Below are 26,843 nucleotides of genomic sequence, written 5' to 3'. Positions count from 1 at the left end.
CTAAACTTCAGATTTTCGAAAACTATAGAAACCATTTTTGAAGTTTTGTCTTTAATATAATAAATTAATATCTAATTAAGATATATAACTATTTAGTACCAAATTACATAATTTGTAATTTTATTAGTGTTATATGTACTTGTATTTCTAATAATATGTATATTCACCTTTGGATAATAACGAAAATTTAGAGTATATATTAGAAAATTCGGAAAATAAAATATATATTTTAAGTTTTTAAACAATCAAAATTTTGGTATTTAATTCCTAACGGATAATATGTAAATTTTTTTTAATTCATAACTTCAGTAATGTATAAATCTTTTTATAGAATTGTATAACAAAGTACTCTCAAATAACAGTGTAAAATAGTAATAATAATAATAATAATTAATAAGACACCTAGGAATAATAAATATGGCCTTTGAAAATGACTTTTTAATGTAGAAACTAGTAAGTGTCGGCAACAACTTTCAGTTACATGTCTCTTTGAAAAAACCTTTACACACTTTCGTCTGAATGGTCTGTCTTATTTTCTTTCATTTTTTAGTTAAAGATTACATTCTATCTTTTTTTTTTTTTAATCTTTTTATGGGTAACATTTTTGACAGGTGATTGGTATATTATCTAGATTAAGTTAATACTTAAAACACGTTTTACTTTTGAAATACCTAAAAGACAAAACTGTACGAATGGTCTCTGTGGTTAGCTGAAAATTTATCACTTTGGTCCAAAAAAGTTTGGACTAGCATCAGAGGTCCCAACTTTTCATTTTGTTGCGAGTTTGGTCGATTTTGTTTGAACTTTTTTATAAAGACGATTTTGCCCTTGATTATTTAATATTTTAATTTTCTTTTATTACAACAATTAAAAAGAATTAAAAATAAAAGAAAAAAGAAAATACTCTCTCTCTCTCTCATAAACCAATACGATCAACACATATCCTTGTTCTTCCCTTCTGCATTCGTTCCCAGCCAAGAACACAAGAGCATTCTTGTTCTTTTCATGTATACCTGCAAATGAGAAATACAACCACTTCCTTGTTATTGCTTCATCTTCTTTCCATGGCAATTTCAAGCAACCAAAACACAAACCTAAACCTAGTGATTTACACCCCATCGATTTCCTGTAAAAGATTAACCTCACTCATCCATTCCATTTATCCATTTCTGTCAAGAATCAATCAACAAACACTCATCTTAACCTAAATCTATTGACTAAACCCCATGGATTTACAGTCAAAGTAAAAAAAAAAAAAGAGAGATGAAAGGAAACCTGTAATTGTCGAGCAAACAACAACGCCGAACACCCCCCACCGCACCTGTCCTTCTTCCCGTCGAGCTCCACTGCCAAACACACCACCTGCCAAACACACCATCTCACTACTGCCCTACCTATCGATTGGTTCCTGAAAATTGTCTGTGAAGCAACTTTATGTGTGCTTTCCCAATCTGGACTATCCAGCCCGGTTTATGTGCAGCCTCTTTTTGCCCTTGTTCTTAATTTCTCATCGGCGATTGAAGATAAAATGGGGTGGCTTTGTGAAATTTTGATCAGAGAAAAGAAAAAAGGGTTCGATTTCCCTGTTTATGTGATGTGCGAGACACACACGCATAGAGAGGCGATTTGCGATCATAAAGAAATAAGAAAAAAAAGAAATCAATTTACTGCAAGAGAAAGAGGGGTGCGATTTTGATGGAGTGAAAATGGTCTCTTTTGTAACAAGTTTCTTCCATAAGATTCTTTCCTAATCTGAATCCACCATATGAAAATGGTCTCTCCCCGATTTGAAGGAGGAAAGAAGGAGAAAATGGGGACAAACAGAGAAGGAGTGACGATGTAGTTGCTGTTCGTCGGTGATGCTTCTGGTTTGGGTGATGGGTGAGGTATGGTGGGTGATGTTGAGGGTCAAGCGGGTGGGTGGGGCGAGAGAGTATTGGTCTTTTCCGGTGGTGTATTTTCCGGCGAGAGAGGAATGGGAGGAAGGGTACAAACGTTTTCACCAGATTGCAGATCGGAGGGGTTAGTTTAAGAGAAGAAGATGGGGTAGGATTTTTTTTTTTTTTTTTTTTGAGAGAGAGAGGGTATTTTCTTTTTTCTTTTATTTTTAATTCTTTTTAATTGTTGTAATAAAAGAAAATTAAAATATTAAATAATCAGGGGCAAAATCGTCTTTATAAAAAAGTTCAAACAAAATCGGACCAAACTCGCAATAAAATGAAAAGTTTGGATCTCTGGTGCTAATCCAAACTTTTTTGGACCAAAGTGGCAATTTTCAGCTAACCACAGGGACCATTCGTGCAGTTTTATCTACCTAAAATAAATAGTAGTAGTTTAAAATATACAAATAACAGTATTTGGGTTTTCTTCTATAGTGAAATTTTGAAGAGGTGGAATACAATTGTTGAAACAAAATTTCACATATATAAACAATAAAAACCCGATTCTTAACAATTTAATGATCGTCATTTTTTCGGTTTTCTGCAAGTACATCAATGTTACGGTTTTTATTTTGTATATCAATATCGGTATATTTTTATAGGAAAGAATTATGTTACAATAGTCACAATACAATATTAACATAATCCTTAGAATTTATCGATATTGATCTATAATTAGTACAAGTAAAAAAAAAGCAACTTTGATTTGTTTGATCATGGTTGTGGATGATGAAAAATGGTAAATTTTGAAAAAAGAATATTATTAATCTATCAATTCTCATATATTTTTTTATGTTCTTATTTGAACTGTCCCTAAAACCTATAATGGATAATACTTGTTCAAACTTTTATAAGAATGTATCAAAAACATTTTTCCTAAGAGTGAAACAAAAAATTAACTTAGAGACGACCTATAATGGATAATACTTGTTTAAACTTTTATAATAATGTTTCAAAAACACTTTTCCTCTAAGAATGAAACAAAACAAAATTAACATAAAACCTATAATAGATAATCTTTGTTCGAACTTTTATAAGAATGGAACGAAACAAAAAAAGATTTAAGAAAGATGGAATAAATCCACAACTTGGTTTAAGTTTCTTGACATTCTTCCAAAAAAAATGACAAAATGACTATTTGGTAGAAACCAAATTAATCATTGTTGAACCATTAAGAGGTCTAAATTATTCAGTAATATTTGGTAAGATTGCTGAATGAAAAAATTATTGCTTTAACTTTTAACCATCTACAAAGATATTTGTCCTACAACCAACAAAATTCTTACCAGTTTAGATTTTAAGAAGTAACCAATTCACTTGTATTAAGGTCGAAACTCTATTACAAATTGAGATCCTATTTGTATCTCCAATATCAGAAACCCTAAATAACTGAATTGACTCCAATCGAACATACGTTTCAAACAAGCAAAATGTACAAATTACAATAACAATCAACAATAAACAATCCAAATTAGAAGCATATTATAAATGAACTCCATCCATTAAATATTTTAGTGGACATCAACAAATGGCAAATCCACATCCACATACTTTATAATTTTAACCAAAAGATTCAACACAACACAACATAACACAAACACATGCAAATCTTCCTCTAATACGGCCTATACCTCATATCCAACCTTGAAGATCTCCCACCACCGCCCATACTTCCACCTAACCCGCCCATGCCGCTACCTAACCCGCCCATACCTCCCCCCATCCGCCCCATTCCTCCCATCCTCCCCATCCCACCATAACCCCACTACAAAATTTAAAATTAAAATTAAAAACATTTTTCAACATCAATCTTTCATTTTGATAAAGAGAACAAAATAAAAACAAATCTAGCCACATTGAAAAAACTTAGGTTATGTTTGGTGTACTAGCTGATAGCTGAAAAGCTATCTGTTAAATAAAAAGCTAGCTGATAAAAAATGTCGTTTGGTAAAACAAGCTGTAAATATAAAATGACTTAAAAGGACAGTTAAAAGAATACGTTTCTATAACTAATTATGGGGTATATTTGGAAATTTTTAAAAAAACTCCTAAAAAACTAGTCTAAGACTGTGTTTGGCACGCTGATAAGCTAGCTTATTTTTAGAGCTTTTTTAAGTTGTCATGTTTAGCAAACCAAAAAGTAGTTTATAAGTTAGCTTTTTAAGAGCTTTTTTAAAAAATTTCAAATATACCCTTTAGTTAATTATGGAAACACATTTTTTAAAATGCCCTTTCATGTCATTTTATATCTTTCTGCTAGTTTTACCGGACACTATTTTTTATCAGCTTCAGCTAGCTTTTTATTTAACAGCTAGCTTTTCAGCTAACAGCTAACTTTTCAGCTAATATGTCAAACATAGCCTTAAGTAGCTTTTTAAAAAGCTAGTTTATAAGCTACTTTTTGGGTTGCCAAACATGACAACTTAGAAAAGCTCAAAAAATAAGCTAGCTTATCAGCTAGCTGTGGCGTGCCAAACACAACCTTAGTCTTTTTGCAAAATTAGTGGTTATTTATGGAATAAAAAAAGGTTAGATTTGTCTTTTTCTCTTTAAAAAAAAATACTCACATCATCAAAATCCAAGCTTCCATACATTCTTCCATAGCCTCGCATCGGCCCATAACTACCTCCATACGGTTCAGGATTTTCCAAATATGCCCCTCCTCCTCCACTTGACCCCCCATCATCAACAGGTGTAGCTGAATCTATCGCAACCTAAAAATGCAAAAATTACTCCACAGTCCACATAACTATATAAATTGCAAATTTGGTCCCTATTGTATACTAAAATCAACAGGTTTTGTCCAACTTTTACTTTTGTTACAAATTTGTCCTCATTGTTTCATTTTGTTGCGAATATGGTTTCGTGGTCGATCGATACCAACTCGGTTGTTTTTTTATTTCAAAATGACTATATTGCCCTTAGACCAAACACTACAGGGACCAAATATGTAATTTACCATACCATTATAACTTTCATCAACATAAGAAGTTTTTTGTTAAAAGTTAAAACGTATCATATTTTTCAATAAATGGAAAATAATTTAAAAACTTATATTTTCAAAGATAATTTAAAATAAAATACGTTATGATTTATGAAAATGTTAATAATAAAATTACAAATTTGGTCTTTGATGTATATTATGTGGGGTTTTAGTCAAAGGGCAAAATTGTCATTTTACAAAGAACAGATGTGAAGTTAGATTTAACCAACGAAAAGCATAAAATTTGTCTTTCATTCTAAGTATGCAGCATACACATAGAAAAAAATCTGTAATTTGTTATAAAAAATATTACAAGTTATATAAAAAAAAATTAAAAATGTAAAATTTTTAAAGTACCTGTTGTCCACAAATCTCATGTGACCTTCTTGACACACGATCTGCAACACCATCTTCAGCAAATGTCACAAAACCAAACCCTCTGTGACCAGATCTTTTTGGATCCTATATATTAAATTGTAAATATTATAAATTATTTAAAATTCAAGTAATTTACAAATTTGGTCCTTGATTTTAGCATATTTTTTCAGTTTTGCTCCCTAAAGAAATCTGTTTACAATTTTGGTCCTTATTTCGATGTTTCATAGCAAATACATTCCCTAAATCATCAAATCCACATACCCAGCTGTTAATTTATTTTTAAATTGACCATATTGCCCTTGAAGGCTTGAACCAAAACTGAGAAAAAACAGCATGATCATCAACTTGCAAACATCCATTCGCAAAATAATAATATCACTATGGTTCTGCCAATATAACATCTTTTTCTCATTTTAGGTCCAAGGGTAAAATGGTCATTTTCAGAAATCAGAAAGAATCAGCTGGGTAGCAGTTAAATTTAATGAACCAGTGACCAAATCACCAAAATCAATATGAAACATTAAAATAAAGACCAAATGTACAAACAGTTCTTTTAGAAACCAAAATCATTATAAAACTGTTCCTTTAGGGACCAAAACCAAAAGGATTGATAAAATCAAGGACCAAAATCGTAAAATTAAAATACCTTTGGGACATAAGCATCCAAAATTCTTCCAAATCTTCCAAAATATTGGCGAAGATCTTCTACACTGGCATCCTGAGAAAGCCTACCAACAAAGATTTTCTTTCCCATTCCCCGAGTTGACTCGCCTCCTGTGATTTCTCATAAAATTAAATAAATAATTGTTTGATTATTTTAATTTAATTTTATGGAAATGAAAATGAAAACATACTTCCATAAATGGGGCCCGGGTAATCATATGATGTAGGAGCACCTAATGCAGCATATCTAGTTGTCACATAAGCATTATATGCACCATATCCTCCTCCTCCTCCTCCTCCTCCACCACCACCACCACCACCACCACCGCTACTGCCGCCGTGAGACATCCGGCTAACTGGCCGGAAATCATCTTCCTTGGGTGTTGCTCGGTCAACAACCACAGTTGACCCCCCTAGTTCATGGGTTTCAGACATGAGATCATCCACAGAATCTGTAAATAAATAACATAATAAGTTAATTGCTTGAAAGTTTGATAAATTGTTTAAATTTTAATCAAATTAAAAAGATTTAAATCTTTAATGGAATTACCAGCAGTTGCAAAAGTAATGAAACCAATTCCACGATGCCCTTTGGTGCTTGGATCCTAAAGAAATAAAATATTAAGTTCCTATAAAACAAATTAACAGAAGAAAATATAAAATTTTATGTACCTTGGGCATGTACAAATCCGTAATTTCACCAAATTTATCAAAATGGCTGGAAAGAAACAAAGTAACAAACACATTGTATATTAATAGAGACAATAATTCAAACAAATCATAGAGTGTATAAAATCTACCTCCTGAATTCATCTTCTGTAACTGAGGGAGGAATTCTAGCAACAAATATCCTGGTGACTTTCTTTGAAGGTGCTCTCATTTCCTCCTAAAGAAGAAGAAAAACAGCAAATTTGATTAAGATTATGAAAATTTCAGAAGTACAATATGATAAAGTGTTGGAAAAAAAAACCTTTGGTGTGGCTATTTTTACTTCAAGTGCTCTATTCCCTAGGAAGTGTTCACTCGCAAGCGCAGCCTATAAAAATTGTCATCAGAAAATGATTTAAATTAACAAGTATGAAGATCTATCGATCTTGTATGTAATAAGAAAGTTTCAATAAACAGTAACTTGCCTTGGCATCTTCAACTGTTGCAAAGGTTACATATCCAAAACCACGAGATCGACCACTTGAGCGCTCCTGGAATTATAAAATCCAGTTTAAACATCAAAATTGGATTTGTTCACAGAAATTCAGATTGATTTATCACATTTTAATCAAGAAAGGGAGAGAAAGGAACAAGCATTGATCTTTAAAGCTTATTCCTTTGAAGAAAATTTCATCATACAAAAGACCATGTTGTGATTTTAAAGAGTGGCTAACCTTCATCACGATGCAGTCCTCCAAATCGCCATATTTGCTCATGTAATCCTTCAGACCATCAGTATCGACGTCCCAAGGGATGCCCAGTACCTAATATGGTAATATATATTCAGACATACCATGGATTTGAGTTCTCAGTGACACGATGAAACAGAAACAAAAAATGATGGCATAAGGAGAAGCTTACCACGAGTTTTTTCTCAGACATAAAGGAGAAAACAGGTATTAGGGTTTACAGTGAGAAAATCACACAATACAACACTCAATTCCTTCTCTTTAGCTCTCGCGGTCTCACCAAATTCCTCTCTCTCAATTAATCTCTCACACACGAAGACGAAGAAGACTCCTGCACACAATACACACACCTCTTTCTCACACACAATCACCATCATCATCAATATCATCATATTCCAATACAAACTCACCATTTTTATCATCTGTACATCTGAAAAAACGTATACCTAAAATGGAATAATTAAACGATCGATTACCGATACCTTCGATTATATAGTTTTGTTCGGAATTTCAAAACCCTAAATCGCAGATCCCTCGGGTCGGGCCACACTCCACTCTCGGATCTCTCTCGCGCTCTCTCTCTCTCCCTCTCTCTCTCTCTCTCTCCAAGGCGCCGCTCAGCTACGCTCGTCTAATTGCAAAAAGAGCTTACCAGGAAAGGGAATCGTATATTTGGATATTATCTTCATGGGGAAAGTGACATTTAGGACCTTATACTAGGCTTAAACATCATTTATAACCCTTCATTTTTCTTTTAACCACATCAATTTGAAACTCTCAACTATTTTTCCTTTCACCACATTCATTTGAAACTCTCATGACTTTTCGATAATGATTATAAGTTGGTTAATAAGATTAAATAAATATCAAGCCTAAAATATAATCATAAATAAACTAAATTTCAATATTAAAATAATATATTTACTTCTACTTACAAAGTTATGTCTTTAACTTTTAACATATTATACTTAATATATTAGATTTAATATGTTGTTGTATTTAACCATTATCAGTTAAAGCTACAACTTTTAAACACTTTGGATAACATAAGTAATTTGTTGATTTAAATATAAGATTACATGGTCAACTTAAATATATATTTCAGTTCCACTTAAAAAACCCAAAAAATATTTTGTAAATAGTCATACTATACTATAAAGGAAGCATTTTTCCTTTAACAACATCAATTTGAAACTTTCAACTATTTTTCCTTTCACCACATTCATTTGAAACACCCATGACTTTTCAATTTCTTTCTAATAATGATTATAAGTTGGTTAATAAGGTTAAATAAATATCAAACCTAAAGGGTAATCATAAATAAACTAAATTTCAATATTAAAATAATATCTTTATTTCTACTTATAAAGTTATGTCTTTAACTTTTAACATATTATACTTAATATATTAGATTTAATATGTTGTTGTATTTAACCATTATCAGTTAAAGCTACAACTTTTAAACAGTTTTGATGAAATACGTAAATTGTTAATTTAAATATAAGATTACATGGTCAACTTAAATATATATTTCAGTTTCACTTAAAAAACCTAAAGAATATTTTGTAAATAGTTAAAAGTGATAAATTGTAGTGCTAAATGCAAAAACTAAATTGTAATCTCAATTTAACTAAAATATTTCCTAAAGATAATTTTATAATAATTAAATTTTTTCAAATAAGTAGCTTAATATAACTTACCATAAAAATAGTTAAAAATAACTTTATATAAATGATTATATTGTTACCTTTAAAAACAAAAAACAATGTTTGATATTTTAAATAATTACAATAATAGAAATTAAAATGTTAAACAAATAAATTTTAAAACGATTGATATTATGCAATTTTAATAGTTGTATATATTATCATATAATTCATAAATATTCAATATATTATATCAACTTAGTATATGAATTATTATATCAAATTTAACAACAACGCTATTATTATATTTAAGAAAACATATATTTGTGAAGACTTCAACTATATATGTGTTTCTGCGCAAGGCGCGGTCATTCGCCTTATAAAGGAAGCATTTTTCCTTTCACCACATTCATTTGAAACTCTCATGCATTTTTCCTTTCACCGCATTCATTTGAAACTCTCATGACTTTTCAATTTCTTTCTAATAATGATTATAAGTTGGTTAATAAGATTAAATAAATAATAAAACTAAAGTGTAATTATATATAAACTAAATTTCAATATCAAAAGAATATTTTTTACTTCTACTTATAAAGTTATGTTTTCTAACTTTTAACATATTATACTTAATTTATTAGTTTTAATATATTGTTGGATGTAAACCATTATCATTTTAAAGCTAGAACCTTTGAACAATTTGTATAAAATACTTAAATTATAAATTTAAATATATAACATTACAGGATCAACTTAAATATAAATTTTAGTTTAACTTAAATAACCCAAAGAATATTTTGTAAATAGTTAAAAATGATAAATTTTAGTGTCCTTCTAATAATGATTATAAGTTGGTTAATAATGTTAAATAAATTTCAAACTTAAAGTGTAATCATAATTAAACTAAATTTCAATATTAAAATAATATCTTTACTTCTACTTATAAATTTATGTTTTTAACTTTTAACATATTATACTTAATTTATTATATTTAATATGTTGTTGTATGTAAACCATTATCAGTTTAAAGCTGCAACTTTTGAACAGTTTGGACAAAATACTTCAATTGTTAATTTAAATATATTATTACAGTGTCAACTTAAATATAAATTTTGGTTTCACTTAAAAAATGTCACTCCCCCAAACCAGAACGGCCGAAATGTCTGGGGGCGGATGGAGTGACTTCATGTGACGTATCATAACAATTGAATATAAATGAAACATAGCAACACAAACATTCATACATTAATATTTAGTTTACATTGTTTACAACACTTGTTATGTTCAAATAAACATGAATAACAAAAGTAGAAAACATAATGCAGCGACGTCGGGCCTCGAACGTGGTGAATACATGTCTACTAGATCCCTGAGAATACAAGTCGTTTTGAAAAGCGTCAACTAAAAAGTTGGTGAGTTCATAAGCATTTTTGTAAGAAAGCTTTGTAATATTTGTGTTCATAGTAAGTTGTAAAACTCCAGAAAATCCAATATTTTCTCATAAAAGTAGTTTGTGAGTCTCGTTTCAAAAATCGTGTATAGTTGCATGCATGTTGTTCGTTTTCCTTGGTTTGTGTTAGCAATAATGTGTTCACAGAAAATCCTATATTTTCTGTTATGTGAAAAGTTGTGGTCTTAAAACCCTAAGACCGAAGTTGTGAAATCAGTTTACAAAATATACAAAACATAGTTTGGAATTTTATAAAACTGGCAGGGTGTATATCCTGTCCTTGCAAGGTAATATATATATATATATATATATATATATATATATATATATATATATATATATATATATATATATCATTACAGAAAAATGCAGTATTTTCCTTAAAAATGAACTGTGGTCTTAAACTCTAAGACCCTGATGGAAGTGAATATCGTACAGAAAATAGTTTATAGTTTCATTTATTTCAATAAAACTAATGAAGTTTAAGCTTCCTGTAAACCAAAAATCGTTTTGTTTATCCCTATGTGAGTCGTTATAACCATACTAATATGACTGATATGCCTGGCTTGCCGTTTTACAGGCGTCAGTTTCGTCGAAAGATATTTGTCACCCTAGACTGGCCTAGTCTAATTGTAGCGAACAGCTCAGGTGTGGGGTGTCAACCCCGTATAGATCTATACACAAATTTTGCTCTCCCTCCAGGAGACTCTGATTATAACTAGTAGGACTTACCACGTACGCTAGGTAGGTATGACTAAAGATGTCTCACAAGAGCCTTAACATATTTACGTGAACTATGACTTATTTTCTTGTAAAAACAGGATAGTTATACCTTTTAGATGATTAATCGTGTCTATGAAAAACGTGGTTCGTGACTTCCAAACTATACTGGTTATAGTTTATCTTGTTGGTTTGAAATAATTTATATACCCTTTTATATAAATATAAAGGTATGTTCCAGCATGAAAAATATGAAATCAAAACATATTACTTGGGTATTAAACCCACTAGATTTGTAAATTACTATATTGTACCATAGTTTACTAGTAACACTATCTTTCAATAAAGGTTCCCAAAAGCCATGTGGTTTACAGATCTTAGCTTTTCTTGTGATTTTATAACATTGATCATGTTAGTTTTGCTGATAAATATATACATATCACCATATTTATATCAAAACTAGAAAATACCATAACTTGCACAAATAATAGTTTATCCTTAACATAAAGGTGAAAACTTATAGTTATTTGTGGAATAAACAAAGTTTGAGTTGTATCCCCCCCCCTAAAACATAAAAAAAAAACTTGAAAATATGGGGGTATGAAGCTCACCTTGGTTTGGTTTGGTGGATGATTTGAAGAGATGTTGAGAATTTTCAAGTCCTAACACTTGAAGAGTTTGGTGAACTTGTGAAGATTATGATACCCTAGAGTTGTTAACACATAAAATTATGTGTAAATAAAAGAAATCAACAAGACAATGTGTATAATTTACTAGACAAACTTGAGATACTTACTAGGATCTAGGGAATGCTTTGAAGAATTAAGACTTGAAGTTGGAATACATTTGAGAGCGATTTAGGAGTTCACAGAAAGTGAATATGATAAATGAGGAGTAGTTTTCGTTCATAAAGGAATAATAGGAGTGATAAGGAAGGGTTTACGTTCATTATATAGGAAAAGAGGATGATTTGATGTTTGCTTGGATTATTGGTGGTTAATACGTAGAGATCTGTGAATGCATGGGAAAATGGCAAAGGATATCACATATTAAAGTCAAATGCTTGCTTTTCTCTATTTCAATCCGTAAACGTGTGTGAACACATGTGTTTACGCCCCACATGCTTCCTAGGATGGTGTTTACGCCCAAGATTCCTTCCTAGAAATGTGTTTACATCAAAGATGCTCCCTAGGAAGGTGTTTACGCCCAAGTATTTGTTTTCCTATGGAATTTACACCCCAAATGTTGGTTCTTTAAAGTGTTTACGCCCACTAGGTGGTCCACCATGGAGTTTACGCCCAAAGCTTGCCTCCTTAAGGAGTTTACGCCCAAGTATGGGTCCCTTATGGTGTTCACGGCAAAAGGATGGCCCATTAAGGGGGTTTACGGCCAACCATGAATCCTTTAATGTGTTCATGGTTCTTGGGTGGTTTCCTTATGTGTGCTTAAGTTTTTAGCTAGTATGCATTCAAGGGTGATGACCTTAGTGGGATATTGTGCTAAAACTTCCATACAAGATGTCTAATGTGTGTTTTCTTGTTAACCAGCCAAGGGTGCATTCAATCATGGTTCCCCAAAACTTGTTACACATATTTATCCATATATGTTGGCTTAAGTCATTATTCTTATGGCCTTCCATGTTTTAAGGTGGTTGGGAGACTAAGCTTAATACTAATAGACAATCTTTTAATCCAAGATTCTTATTCCAATTCATTCGTCTAGTTTGCCTTGATAAAGTTGTTTACATTCAAGAGGTTACCTTATATGTGACTTCCAAGGTGTATGCTTCCATATACAAGCATTTATGTTCTAATGGTTTCCAAGGTTTTCCTTGTAATAGGGTTACAATTTAGACGTCGCTTAAACCAAATATTTCGGGTTGTCACAAAAAACTCAATGAATATTTTGTGAATAGTTAAAAGTGATAAATTGTAGTGCTAAATGCAAAAACTAAATTATAATTTCAATTTAACTAAAATATTTCCTAAAGATATTTTTATAATCATTAAAAGTTTTCAAATAAGTAGCTTAAAATAACTTACAATAACAATAGTTAAAAATAACTCTATATAAATGATTATATTGTTACCTTTAAAATCAAAAAACAATGTTTGATGTTTTATATAATTATAATGATAGAAATTAAAACGTTAAACAAATAAATTTTAAAAAATTAATTAACAATAACAACAACTATAAATAACATTAAACCATATATTATATTTAATTTTATTCATAGTAATTCACGGGTAAAAGTCATTCAAACGGTTGAGATTATGCAGTTATAATAGATGTATATATTATCATATAACTCAAAATAATCAATATATTATATCAATTTAGTATACGAATTATTATATCAAATTTAACAATGACTTTATTGTTATATTAAAAAAAACATATATTTGTAAAGATTTCAACTATATAGGTGTTTCTGCGCAACGCGCGGACATTCACCTACTATATATATATATATATATATATATATATATATATATATATATATATATATATATATATATATATATATACTCCCTCAGTCCTAATATTATTGTCCACAGACAAAAAACATACAGATTAAGAAAAACATTAATTACCACTAACTTTATATAATAAAATGACAGTTTTGTCTTTACTTTGCATTTAATGTTCTATTAAATGCTTAGTTGGTTAAGTAATAATGAGGGGATATTTTGGTAAAAATGTTATTTATTTTTAGAAGTGGACTATTATTGTAGGACAAACCAAAAATGAAAGATGAACTATAATTTTGGGACGGAGGGAGTATATATATATATATATATATATATATATATATATATATATATATATATATATATATATATATATATATATATATATATATATATTAAAGAAGTTCAAAATTAGAAATAGTAAATTTGGATGATTTTTGTCAACTTTGGCCCTCATTTTTTTTATCCATTTTGACACTTTTGGTCATTGCAATCAAAATTTTTATACTTTTTAGGAACCTTTTAATATCTAAAGTTTGGCTACAAAACTTTAACGGTTTGACAACTTTGGTCCCTTTTCTAAAAACTTGCTAATTCGTACCCCTTTAATTATTTAGTTATTTTGACACTTTTGGTCCTTGCAGTCAAAACTTTTACATTTTTCATAAAAAAAACACAAAAAAAAAAAAAACGGTCCGGGGCAAAGCCCGAGTTTTTCACCCTTGCACTTTCTACATCTGTCATTTGTTTCTTTTGCTATAATTTTTCTATATTGGTCATCATATTTAAATTTTTTTTTTGTTTTTCCTACCCTCACCAAAGTCAACTAAAACAGTCAACAACAACGTCTATTAATCTATAAACAAAAACGACATTTAAATCATAGAATGGATTAAACACGAAATACTAACGTTCTTCGTCTTCACAATGATAATCATTTTTTATGATATCGGGGAGCTTGCAAATCCTTTCGCTTTCTCAAACATTTGGGATGGCCTAGTAGACATGCACAAAACAATACTCAAAATAAAAATCAAAAGAGATAGGAGAGTTATAAGAAAATTATAAAACATATGCAACAATCCATACACATATAATCACAAATATAAATTCATTTCGCGAGTATCGTCACAAATCATGATTTATTTGTCAGTGTATTTGCCAAAAAGGGTATTAATATCGCTAATTAGCGGTGAAAATTACACAAGCTTAGGGAGTGTTTGGCAGATGAGCTTATTAGCATTTTTTCATAAGTTACATCACTCTAACTTATTAGCTAAAAAAGTGATTGGATAAAAATTATTAGTGGTTCCACACCGTTATAAACTAAAAAAGTGATTGGATAAAAATTATTAGTGGTTCCACACCGTTATAAGCTAAAAAAATGTTTAAATAAAAATAGCATATAACGGTGGGAAACCGGTAATAAACTATTTTTTGTGGGTGTTTGGGATAGTTTTTGAAAATAGCTTATTAGCTTTTTAGCGTTTTAAAATGCTAATAAGATAAAAAAAAAAAGTATTTGTGTATTTAAAAAACGCTTTTTAAAACAGTTTTTTGGATAGAAAAAAAGTAAAGCTTTCAAAAAGCTAGAAAATCCTAACTTTTTAGTCATTTTACTCCTAAAAAACAGTTTTTCTTATCTAAACACTTTTTAAAATTTGTTTTTCCTAAAAGCCATAAACTAATAAGCATTTTCTTAAAAATCAATTTTGTGATTAAAAAAGCTAACCCAAACACACCCTTTCATAAATTACCTCACTTGAGCTTATTAGCTTATAAGCTAATAAGCTATAAGGTAATAACCAATATTTTTTTCCAAACACCCACTTAGTGGGATTTTACTTATATTTTCCAAAAGGAGAATCTTTAGGAAAGTCCTCATATTTTAGGTTAGTTTATAAATAGTCTTTAATTATTTATTTTACAAAAAAGTCTTAAAAGTAAGTAAAAGGTTGCATTCTCACCCTTTTTTCCGGTTCAACCGGTAAAATATTAATTTTGGACTATTTTGTAAACTTGCTCAAAATATTGAGACTTTCTACAAAAACCAATATATTAGGACTATATCGTAAACTGACCCTATATATATATATATATATATATATATATATATATATATATATATATATATATATATATATATATATATAAACAGGATCAGGTGAGGACTCATTTTAAAGTGAGGTCTCGTGAGGATACCTTAAAAAAATTGAAAAAAAAATCTAAAAAAAATACAAATCATAAAATCGAGCATAGATCTATGTCCGGGAGAAAAACAATTGAAAAAAAAATTGGATCATTAAAATTGAATCATTGATCATAATGATACAAAATAAAAAATTAAAATTGAATCATGGATCAATTTTAATGATGCAAAAAAAAAATTTCAATTTTTTTCTCTCAGACATAGATCTATGCTTGATTTTATAATTTGTATTTTTTTTAGATTTTTTTTTCAATTTTTGTAAGGTGTCCTCATGAGTCATCACTTTAAAATGAGTCCTCACAGGAACCGGACCCTATATATATATATATATATATATATATATATATATATATATATATATATATATATATATATATATATATATATATATATATATATATAACAGTTTTATATATTTTTACACCTGAAGAAACGTTTTCAAAGTTCTTTTTTCATTTAAACATATTTATATGTATTATTAAATACATGTATAAAAATACTTAAATCAAAAAACAAATTTAAAAACGTTTTTTTATACATGTAAAGATAGACTTTTTCATATTTTTAAACGTTTTTATACATGTAAAGATAAGTTATTGATGATATGAATATTGTGTGGATTTATGTGAAAATGGTGATGAAGACTGATGCAAAGACACTCCTAATGTTAAGTGTTTTGAAGATTGATATGTTTATCCACCATACTTGAGCATGGCTTGGAATATGTTCTATGTAAGGGGTATATTCCATTTATTCATAAGAACTTATTTATTTTTAAATATAATATATATTCGAGTTGGCGGGTTGACCTGCGAACCTAACCAACCCAACCCATGGAATAAACGGGTTGGTGGGTTGGGGGGTCAGAAATCTCAACCCAAACCCGCTTATTTTCGTGTCGGGTTCGTATCAGGTTACAAGTTGGGTCTAGAATTGCCACACCCACATAGAACATATGCAGGTACAAGACGCACTTTTAAAACAACTCCTAACCCCTCTATTTATAGACTATAAAGGTACAACGAACAGACAATGCAATGCTTATGTATGGTGGACAGACGGAGATCAATCTTCAAAACACTTAATCAAGAGTGTCTTCGCATCAATCTTCATCACCATCTTCACATAAGCCCACACAATCTTCATATCATCAAAAACTTATTTTTACATGTATAAAAATGTTTTTAAAGTTCTTTTTTTATTTAAACATTTTTATATATGTATTTAATAATACGTATAAATACGTTTAAATGAGAAAACAACTTTGAAAATGTAACATCCTAAAATTTAAGACTAAGTTCTTAAATCAATAAATTAAGTAAATGAAAATGATTTAAATAGTTAAATCATTAAGGAATAATCATAACATAAGTACATACGAAGTTTAGAAAAGTTAGAAGTGAAAATAATAACATTTCAAAAGTTAAAGGGCCAAAAGTGTCAAACTAGCAAAGTGAGTTGACCAAATGGTTGACTCAATTAATGGAAGGGACTATAAAAGTTATATGATGGATGGAGAATGACTTGTTATGTCAAAACCAAGGTTAAAATCTCAAATATTGAGGTTTGGTGAGTTTTGGCCAAAATAGGCAAACTAAAGGGATCAAATGTGAAAAATTAGGAAATAAGATGCAAGCCTTCTTCATTCAATCTTGCATATCGTGCTTGCATCTTAAGGCTTCACAAATGGCAATTTCTTTCTTCTCTCCACCTAGGGTTTGTTTCAAATGAGGAATTAAGCAATCAAGCAAAAAAAGGAAGAAACAAAGGCTTGCAAGGTATAATCTTTTCCCCCTTTAGCCTAGAAATCGATTTTGTGAAGTGGGTAAAACTACAATGTCAAATTTTATGTGATACAATGATTAGGTTATTGGTTTCCAACCTCCCTTGAGTGATTTTCATGGTTCTAATCTCAATCCAATCATCTCATTGATGAATTTGATGATTTAGGTAAAAAAGCTCCATGAACCCTAAAAATCTAAATTGGGGATTTCTTGTTTATATGTTAAATTGGAATGTATTCAATGACCTAGATGATGTTTGATGACAATGAATCCATTTGGAATACTCAAACACATCCATGAAGGTGGAATCATGTATAAGCTTGGATTGAAATGGAATTGGGGACAATATGATAAAATCAATGAAATCCTTTGTAATTGAGCAATTGATGAGTAAAGGAAGTTCATAATCATGAATGTATAATCTTGGAATTATTTAAATGCAATAAAATGAAGACTTGAGTGATCTATAGTTGAATTTATGGAATAATTGACCATAATGACATTTTGGGAAATATATGGATAACTACATGATGATTGGCATGTTAGAAGTGAATGAAATTCATGAACATGAATTGACACTCTAGGGATGATATTGGAACATACACATGAAGGGATACTAGTGAAGTTATAGCACTAGTGATTTTTTTGGCTTAAAGGGCAATTTGGGAAACATGGAATGGAATTAATGATTCCATAGTTAGTTTATGTACTTACAATGAGATTAATTGTGGTTTTATATACTTGACAGCTTTTATATAAGTGTTCAATAAGTTGGAACAAGATTTGTGAGTTTTGGAATGTTTAATTGCAAAATAGACTAGATAACCCTTTCTTGTAAAATTTAAGGATCATTATGTTCATAAGGATTTCAATGAGAACTTAATGGATTAAGTGGAGTGTTTTAATCATGTGTGAGAACCCATACAAGTGTTGCAAAGCGAATGGAGAAAGGGTCTTCAACAACTATGCATAGGACATTGTTGTTTTGAGAAAAATCATGTTTTGTGTGTGTGCAGACCTCAAAACACGGTCGTCTAATGGCAATGCAAACCATTACACGTTCCATAAATCAACCTGAACAATGTCACATAATTTTTTCGTAACTTCTGCATACAGACTTGAATTTACGTGCGATTTTCGCCTACATTCATAGTTTTTCATGTGTAATAGTTTGAAGCAATAAAATTTAGTAATGAAACATATGAGGGGTATTTTGGTCATTTTAATGACTTATATCCATTTTATATAGGTAGTGATTGAATAACGTTGCTCTAGGGAAAGGAGCTAGAAGAGGACTAGCTACCCTACATGTGGTTGAGGTGAGTATGTGTTGACATTTTTCTCACTTTGGGGTACATGGCAAAATGATTTTATTATAATGAAATACCAATGCTTTGATATATGAAATGTTTTGAAAATAAAGTGTTAAATGTTTTTGGAAAGAATGTTTTGAAAGAATGCCTTGAAGGTAAGAATGTTTTTGAAAGAAAAGAACGTTTTGGAAGAATGAACGTTTTGATAACGTGTTTGAAACATTTTGAATTATAGATGATTTAATTTTGAAAATGAGTATTTTGATACTAACATATAAAATATGTAAAGCATGAAAAGTAATGACAAGAAATAGAAAAGTAATGAAAAGAAATGGAAAGTAATGAAAAAAAATTGGAAAGTAATGAAAAGAATATATTCCTCGAGCCATGTTGTCCCCGTAACGAGGTCTAAAGGAATCTACTGGGATGTCGCCTCCCCTTTGTGAAGTAGATGTCCTGATTAGCGCGATGCCTTGGTCGATTGATTTGTTCCTTCCACCTTGGTCTAGACCTGGGGTGGTACCCTGCATATAAAATGGCAACGGTTTAATACCGGAATTAGCCCTTAATGATAAAAGAGAATGAAATATGGAAAGATGTCTTTTGAAATTAAATGATAAGATATGAAGTGATATTTGTGATGTGTATGATATCCGACTTCGTATGAAGAATTATGCTTCTTCGAAGTTTCGCGATTAAACCGACACGGCTATGTGCGTCGTAAAAAGTGAATTAGATGGATTGATTATTAGCCTAAGTAGTCTAAACAAAATTTGTAATCATAAAACTGAGAGCGTGCATATAGAGAACGTCCAAATCTGACTTCGTATGAGGAAGTTATGATTTTTTCGAAGTTTAAGCGCAACAGTACGGACACAAAAATCGAAATTCAAATCGGTCAATTGTTAGCCAAAAAAATCTAAATGAGCATTAAAGATCTCGTGATTAGGAGTTCGCTGACGTAAAGATAGTCGAGAACGAAGTTCGTATGAAGGGGTTATGAATTTCTCAAGGACTTTAACAGTTTAAACCGGTCTAAATATGAATTTTAGTTAGAGCAATAATTAGATGTTGAGACCTTAAGGAAAGTTGTAGATCTCGTCGAGATAATTCCAGTGATATAAAGAACGTCGAAGGAGCTCGTATGCGAAAGTTATGGTCGTCCAAAGATCAACGAGAAATTACCTAGGATGATGACGTGGCATCACCTGGTAACCCCATGTGGCGTGGTCGGATAGCCGACTCTCCCACGAGACAAGGTGACATGGTGCAATGTGGGTGTGACACGTGGCACCACCTAAAGAGGACACATGACATGTTCTAGAAGAGATGACGCGGAGCGATGAGGAAGCGACATGTGGCAAACAACCGGTGGAGACACATCACCCCTGAGGCGCGATGCGCCTCTTGTCTACCCCCCCTGAACTCTATAAAATGCTGCAACATATCCTTCATTCTCCACACAAAACCCTTCCAATTTCTTTGGATTCCTTCTCACTCTTGAGATTCAATTTTTCCTAACTTTTAGGATATATTTTAGTAGAAACTCAGGAGCTTTAGGAGCCCGACGAAAATAGGTGTTCAGGTTGGAGTTATGCCCGCTCAATTTCCTGGTTTTCTTTAAAACCTTTGTAAGTTAAGTTGCACTTATTTTAATTCAAGTGTATCTTATATTTATATTGATATCCGTTATTATGAATCTATAAATAAGATTTATTAGTGATTCCATTTCATAATACTGATTGATCTACTTACGGAGGTGATGTATAAGCTAGATTTAGTGAGGTGTTTAAAATGGGATTTCAAAACAGTATACTTTATATACCAAACGGACCCTACCTCCAATACGATCTTACCTGATTGCTCCTTATTAGCTATAGATCAGTATACATTGGGATTATTGAGGAATCTAGACTCTCATTAGTCATAATGAATATAAGACTAGGACTTGGTGACATTCGTACCTAGGGCGTATCAAAGGAAATGCCAAGGTGTTAGGCGGAGCATTGCCGAAATCACCGGTGATCCACTTGTAACAAGTGAGTGCATAGTTATTTTCATCTTACACATAGATGTAAGGTATTTAGATAAATAAATGTTATATGTGCTTATTATCTGTAATCAAAATATTATGTGTTAGACGAACTAATATAAGAATATTTTTATATGAATTACCATATATGTATTTTCATACCTGCAATATATTGGGTAGTGATGGGTGATGAAGGATGAATAAAAGGTTGAGGGTTATGGATGATGTGAGATGAAAACGATGATAATAGGCCACAACTTTAAATAGTACTAGTGTCTTAACGATGTAGAAATGGTACTAGTGTACTAACGATGTTGAAATGGTAATAGTGTACTAACGATGTAGAAATGGTACTAGTGTACTAACTATGTAGTCATCTAAAAGAGTATAGGTGATGACCACAGACAACCCAAGCCAGTCCCGTGGAACACAGACATGTTTATAACCTGTAGGTGATGGACTATGTGTTCATTTGATGTACTCTGTTTCATATTGACATGAATTGCGTAGAAATTCCTGAAACAGTACTGTCAGCAACGATGATTATGATGATCCTTAGGATAGATCATTATGAATGAATATAAAAGGAAACCTACCGATATGTATTGTAGATAAATCCCTGAAACAGTATTGCCAACAACTATGACTATGATGATCTTTAGGATAGGTTCTTAGGGATGAAGATAGAAGAAAACGGGGATGTGTAATTGTTGATGTGAAATAGATAATTAAACAAATTAATTATATTATTGTGGGTTGAAAACCATATGTACTCACCAGGTTTCCCAACCTGACCCACTTAGTTTCTTTGTATAACAGGAAACAATACAAAGACAATGATGTTTGGATCCAATGAGAGATTCAAGGAAATATATGCCATAATATGAAAGATGTTGTAAGGCATGTAGTAACCATGTTTATGATTATGTTTCTTGTATCAGTTATGACATCCCAAAGTTTTTAATAATAAATGAAAAACATTTCTTCTGAAATACTTTTATGGGACAAATTCTGCAGTTGTAAATAAACTCTTTTAAATAAGCATAAATAAAAAAGTCTTTTTCTGACCGTGAAAATGGGGATGTCACATCATCACCACTATCAAACGTGACTACCACCATAACAAGACCATCGAGGAGCCACCACCACATCTACTAAACATTATCCCTCATGAAAACCATAGATCTAACATTTTTTCTCTCTTCCTCACTTTCTAGCTTTGTATAAATACACCCCTAACATAAACCTAGACGTCGCTCAATATTCTTTCTCTTAAACCACCCACTATTGGTCCTACTCCGCTATCTATCCTACTACCACCTTCTATCAAAAACCCCTTAACCACAAACAGTCCGACCACTACCAAAGTTGCTTCACTTCATTCTACCTTGATCCCTTTGTTTGTCCCTTCATTCCCATACAACACGTAAAGCACTTTCTCCTGGATGTCAATTGTCATGGTTTAAAACAAAAAAATCTAATAAAAACCCTTAGTTTGCAACAAGGTATAAATTTGATCTATTTTATTTTATTTTTTCTTTCTAACATGTTATCTCTATTTGGTTAGTTGTTGACAAACGAGTTTTACTAGAACAAACATGCGCTAATGATGCAACAAAATAAATAAGTAAATAGTTTTATGAACACAAGTTATAAATGTTACGACCCAAAAATCACGACCAAATTTTTCATTTTTAAATTAAGTAAAAACATTGTTTCCAGAAAACCAAGTCAAGAAAACATAAGTATCAAAATACAGTCATCCCAAAATTAGAGTATCAGAAAAATGTGGAATCATGAAAAACCTGTTGATGAGAGTGTACAGTCAAGCCTTTGCCTTCCCATGATCATCTAAAGTACCTGAAACACATGTAAATCCACAACTGTAAGCACGGAGCTTAGTGAGTTCCCCAAAACATCACATACAACACAACATAATAAACAACCATGGGTTATCAGTAACCCTAAGACTATCAGCAATCCTAAGGACTATCAACAGTCTTATGGGCTCATAACATCCATGTTGGTTATCAGCAACCCTATGGACTATCATCAGTCTTGGAGTTATCAGCAACTCAATAAACACATATAACAATAGTCATCAAATAAGACTCGATTAGTATAGCATGCACCAAACTATGATATATGTAATATAGTGAGAAGACTCACGTCGCAAGTAGCAGCTAGACACAACAAATCCAAAATAGTGCATACCGGTAGTACGAGACACCTAACAACAATAAAGAAACACCCTCTCAGTCTACACCTTAAAACCCTCAGGTTGACCAAAAGTTAACAATGGTCTAAAGTCAATAGTCAAAGTTAAGGGTCAAAGTAAACCTCAGTAGGCCTCCATGTCGTGGCCACTCATAGGCCATGTCATGGCTGCTTCTCGACAAAACAGTCGGGCAACCACCAATCACCATGTTGTGGCGAGCAGAATGCCACGTCATGGAAACTGGGTTTTCACAGCCTAATGGATTAAGTTCTCAATATATTAAGCCACCCATTTAAATACTCCAGAATGCTTCCTAACGTCTTAAACAACATAAACATCGATGCTTTCAGTCATGCATGTCCAATGCAATTCTAGCATTCAAACCAGGTCAAAAATAGAGAAATAAAGCCAAGATCTCATGCATGGAGCTCAATACACCAACAAACTTCAGATCTGGAACATATGTCCACCAAGGGACCTCAATGATTCATAAAGTTGCTAACTTTTATGGAATCCATGCACTCAACTCAACCCAAAAATGGAGAAAAGTGGGTAGAAACCTAGATCTAGCATGATATAATGAGAAAGTTAAGATCTAGAGGACTTACAAAAGTCTAGAAATGGAACAAGATGGTGAGGGGGAGGTTTACTAGCTTGGACAAAGCACCCAAGACACCTTCTTCTTCTTCTTCTTCTAAGCACCAAAACACCAGCAAAAGCTTCACAATCAATAATGGAGGCTAGGGTTTCCTTGAGGGTGAAAGGGAGGTGATGGAGTTTGAGGGTGTGCAAACCCTAGCCATCACGTCCCTTAAATAAAGCTCAAAACCCATAAATAGGTTTTGCACCCTGGCGGTCGCCACGTTGTGGCCAAGCCTCTACCACATCGTGGTGCACAAAAAATGATGCGCGTTTCTTCGGCCATGGCCACGTCGTGTTGCATTCTTCTCCACATCGTGGCCTTCAAAAATTACAATTTTGTCCTTTTAATTGCTATAAGAATAAGAGAAATCCTACCTCGAAATTGATGTTACAGTAAAGCCCTAAAATATTTTAAAAAAAATAGGTGTTTGGTTCTGTATCCAAAGACTTCATATTTTACAACTATTATGATGTATTATGGATAGTCTAATAAAATAAAATAATTTAAATACACAATCTAGCTTTATACTTATAAAACCGAATTGACTATTAACATCATGCAATATACCTGATCATGAATAATATAGCTTAGGTAAGTAAAGATGTCGAACTCAAGGGTAATCGAAGTGTACCAAAGCAAAAAACATGGGAATTAAAATGTAACTTAAATAAAATAGACAAGATAACTTTAAAAAACAATTAAACTAAATTACTTTTGATTAGGTTTTGAATCATCATATAATTATGATTCATTCATGCGAAGTGCAATGGGGTCTTGATAGAAATTCACTGATTCCTAAGTTGATTTAATTGGATGGTTAAGTCAATAATCATATGATTCTAAGTTGTCTACAGACAAGGATAGCTCCCATAGACTTAATCTACTAGTTCATATTATGTAAGACTCAATTGGTATGACCATCCCCATTAATCCTGATGAATTCTCAAAATTTCCAAGTTATCAGATCAGTCATGAACATTAACTCAATTTTATTATGTTTTACCTAGGGATACGGTCAGCCTCTAGTCCTAATGCATATGTCATTAATAGAGTTTTGGGCCAATGATGTTAGCAAAACAACAAAATACAAGATACATAATTTGAACCTAATCTTAGATCAGGCACTCAGTTACATAACCATTGTAACGTCCCGATTTTCAACATAAAATTTTCATTGTTAAACATTATTGAATAATTGCAAAACCCCATTTTCATTAAAAGATCATAGCCATACATTTACTATGCATAAAATAGAGTTTTAGCGGAAGTCTAAAAACATAATTATTTCTTCGATGCTAGTATAGTCACGCTGGAGCCTTCCCCCGTCAGAAGAATAATGTGAAAAGCATTTATTCAACAACTGTAAGCTAAGGCCTAATGAGTTCCCCAAATTATTATATATCGTAATACACATACATGCATACTGTTGGAAAGCGCATCAAAGGTCATTAACTATTGGTAATATTTCTAATAATAACAGGGTCCTTTAGGGTTGTCTTCAAGACCCAAATTGAGTAGAATAAATAAAGGTGAAATTGGTTTATTAATTATTATGGTTAATAATTAATAAGAAACTAATTAGAAATATATTTTGGTGGAATTAATTAACAATTTAATTAATCAAATGGTTAAATATTTATTAATCGATAGTTGGTTAATCAAGACTGTTCTAGAACCCTTATGGAATTAGGGTTGGATGAAAATCACTCCATCCCACACGGGAAAATGAGTGAATTTTGTTTTTGGCCTCCTATCCAACATGGGAAGGAGTACAAAACCTGGGAAGGAATCCAAGGCTATAAATAGGACCTTAGGGATTTCATTCTTCCTTGCACCTTGGCTTGAAGTTTCGCCAACTCTTCTTCCTCATCCCATAGGGACGATTTCTAACCCTCTTAGGGTTTGTGAAATTGACTCTTCTCCTAGTTATTTTTATTCGACTATTTGGTGTTATTGGGTGTGACACCATTAGAGGGATTATGGTTTGGGTCCTCTCATCCAAGCAACCTCGTGGAGGACGAGATCTCAATCATGGATATCAAGGGTTACTTTAAAGGTATGTTTTGCTACTTTGTATTTTTGTTTTCTAGGGTAGATGTAATTAGCATGAAACCATAGATCCATAGGTTGTATGTACACTTAGTTATATCGTAGTTTCGATTTTTCCGCTACCTAGTTTAGAGTGTATTTGATGTGTAGAAACTCAACTGTGGTATCAGAGACATTGGTTTAAGATTACATTCACCCTAGATCCATATTTTTTCTGTAAATGCTTGTTTGAAATTGAATGAAAGAAGAAAATTTGGAAAATTCGTATTTGAAAAACCTTCAGTTGCAGCTCACGACGTGAGCTTGCCGGATTAGGGTTTTCCCATTTTTTTTATTTTTTTAAACTTGAGGATTTATAATGTAGATAGTTACCAAATTTAAAATGTTTTAAATCTGGAAAATAATAAATATTATTTGATAGAGATTTGAATTTGAATATTTATTTATTATTTAAATAGTGAATTTAAATATTCAATATTACTTTTAATAGAGATTTATAAATTTGAATATTAACCCCTCGTGATTTATTAATTGTTACATTGCGTCCTCGCAATTAATTAGAATTAATATTAGACAACTAAATTTAAAGAGTTTTAAATTTACCCCTTGTATTTATACATATTAGAATTGTATCTATTATATGTATAAGAAAGTTACAACATGTGTCATCGCATGTTTAAATATTGACATTATCAGTGTTACCATGACTAGGCTCACCCATTCTTATGTAGGGGTTTAAGGAGGTCTCTATGATTCCTAATGTGGTCGGTTTTTAATATGCTTCACGCTTACCACCCTCACCACCCTATTGCATTTTGAGAATGGAGTTACCGAAAGGGATTGATAGTGATAATGGTCAATTTAAAAGTATTCTAAATACAAGTATAAAACAAAATCTCGTTTTATTAATAGAATGTGAAGTTTATATTATCCATGAAAACTGCACA

General features: G+C 31.4%; 1 protein-coding gene and 1 long non-coding RNA gene across 4 annotated transcripts; both read right to left on the bottom strand.

Annotated features, from left to right (window-relative positions):
- Window positions 1-832: 832 nt before the first annotated feature.
- Window positions 833-2,071, bottom strand: LOC145166959 (uncharacterized). 2 transcript variants are annotated; one of them, XR_013740812.1, is made up of 2 exons: window positions 1,276-2,071; window positions 833-1,169 (listed from the first exon to the last, which is right to left on the bottom strand). It is a non-coding gene; the product is annotated as an uncharacterized LOC145166959 (long non-coding RNA). The 2 variants fall into 2 exon arrangements; XR_013740811.1 differs by having other exon boundaries at window positions 833-1,013.
- A 1,327-nt stretch (window positions 2,072-3,398) lies between these two features.
- LOC145166957 (RNA-binding (RRM/RBD/RNP motifs) family protein) lies at window positions 3,399-8,026 on the bottom strand. 2 transcript variants are annotated; one of them, XM_079086010.1, is made up of 13 exons: window positions 7,772-8,026; window positions 7,534-7,692; window positions 7,347-7,436; window positions 7,098-7,163; window positions 6,935-7,000; window positions 6,765-6,850; window positions 6,637-6,682; window positions 6,515-6,569; window positions 6,156-6,416; window positions 5,948-6,075; window positions 5,281-5,385; window positions 4,508-4,654; window positions 3,399-3,705 (listed from the first exon to the last, which is right to left on the bottom strand). In XM_079086010.1, the coding sequence occupies exons 2-13, from the start codon at window positions 7,552-7,554 to the stop codon at window positions 3,556-3,558; spliced, it is 1,221 nt and encodes a 406-aa protein (XP_078942136.1). In that variant the 5' UTR covers window positions 7,555-7,692; window positions 7,772-8,026; the 3' UTR covers window positions 3,399-3,555. The 2 variants fall into 2 exon arrangements, with proteins under 2 accessions (XP_078942136.1, XP_078942137.1); XM_079086011.1 differs by having other exon boundaries at window positions 7,844-8,026.
- Window positions 8,027-26,843: the final 18,817 nt, after the last annotated feature.

The sequence above is a fragment of the Lactuca virosa genome, chromosome 3 (assembly GCF_052849685.1).
Source record: "Lactuca virosa cultivar CGN04683 chromosome 3, Lactuca_virosa_CGN04683_v6, whole genome shotgun sequence".
NCBI classification, from domain to species: domain Eukaryota; kingdom Viridiplantae; phylum Streptophyta; class Magnoliopsida; order Asterales; family Asteraceae; genus Lactuca; species Lactuca virosa.
The sequence above is the reverse complement of the archived record's forward strand: the minus strand, read 5'-3'. Positions and strand labels throughout refer to the sequence as shown.

What these genes read in the sequence shown, in the direction of transcription:
- LOC145166957 (XM_079086010.1), bottom strand. Translation starts at nt 7,554, where the DNA reads ATGTCTGAGAAAAAACTCGTG. An exon ending in TGTCTGAGAAAAAACTCGTG is followed by an intron (nt 7,437 to 7,533) that starts GTAAGCTTCTCC and finishes TTACCATATTAG; the next exon opens with GTACTGGGCATCCCTTGGGA. An exon ending in CATTACTTTTGCAACTGCTG is followed by an intron (nt 6,417 to 6,514) that starts GTAATTCCATTA and finishes ATTTATTTACAG; the next exon opens with ATTCTGTGGATGATCTCATG.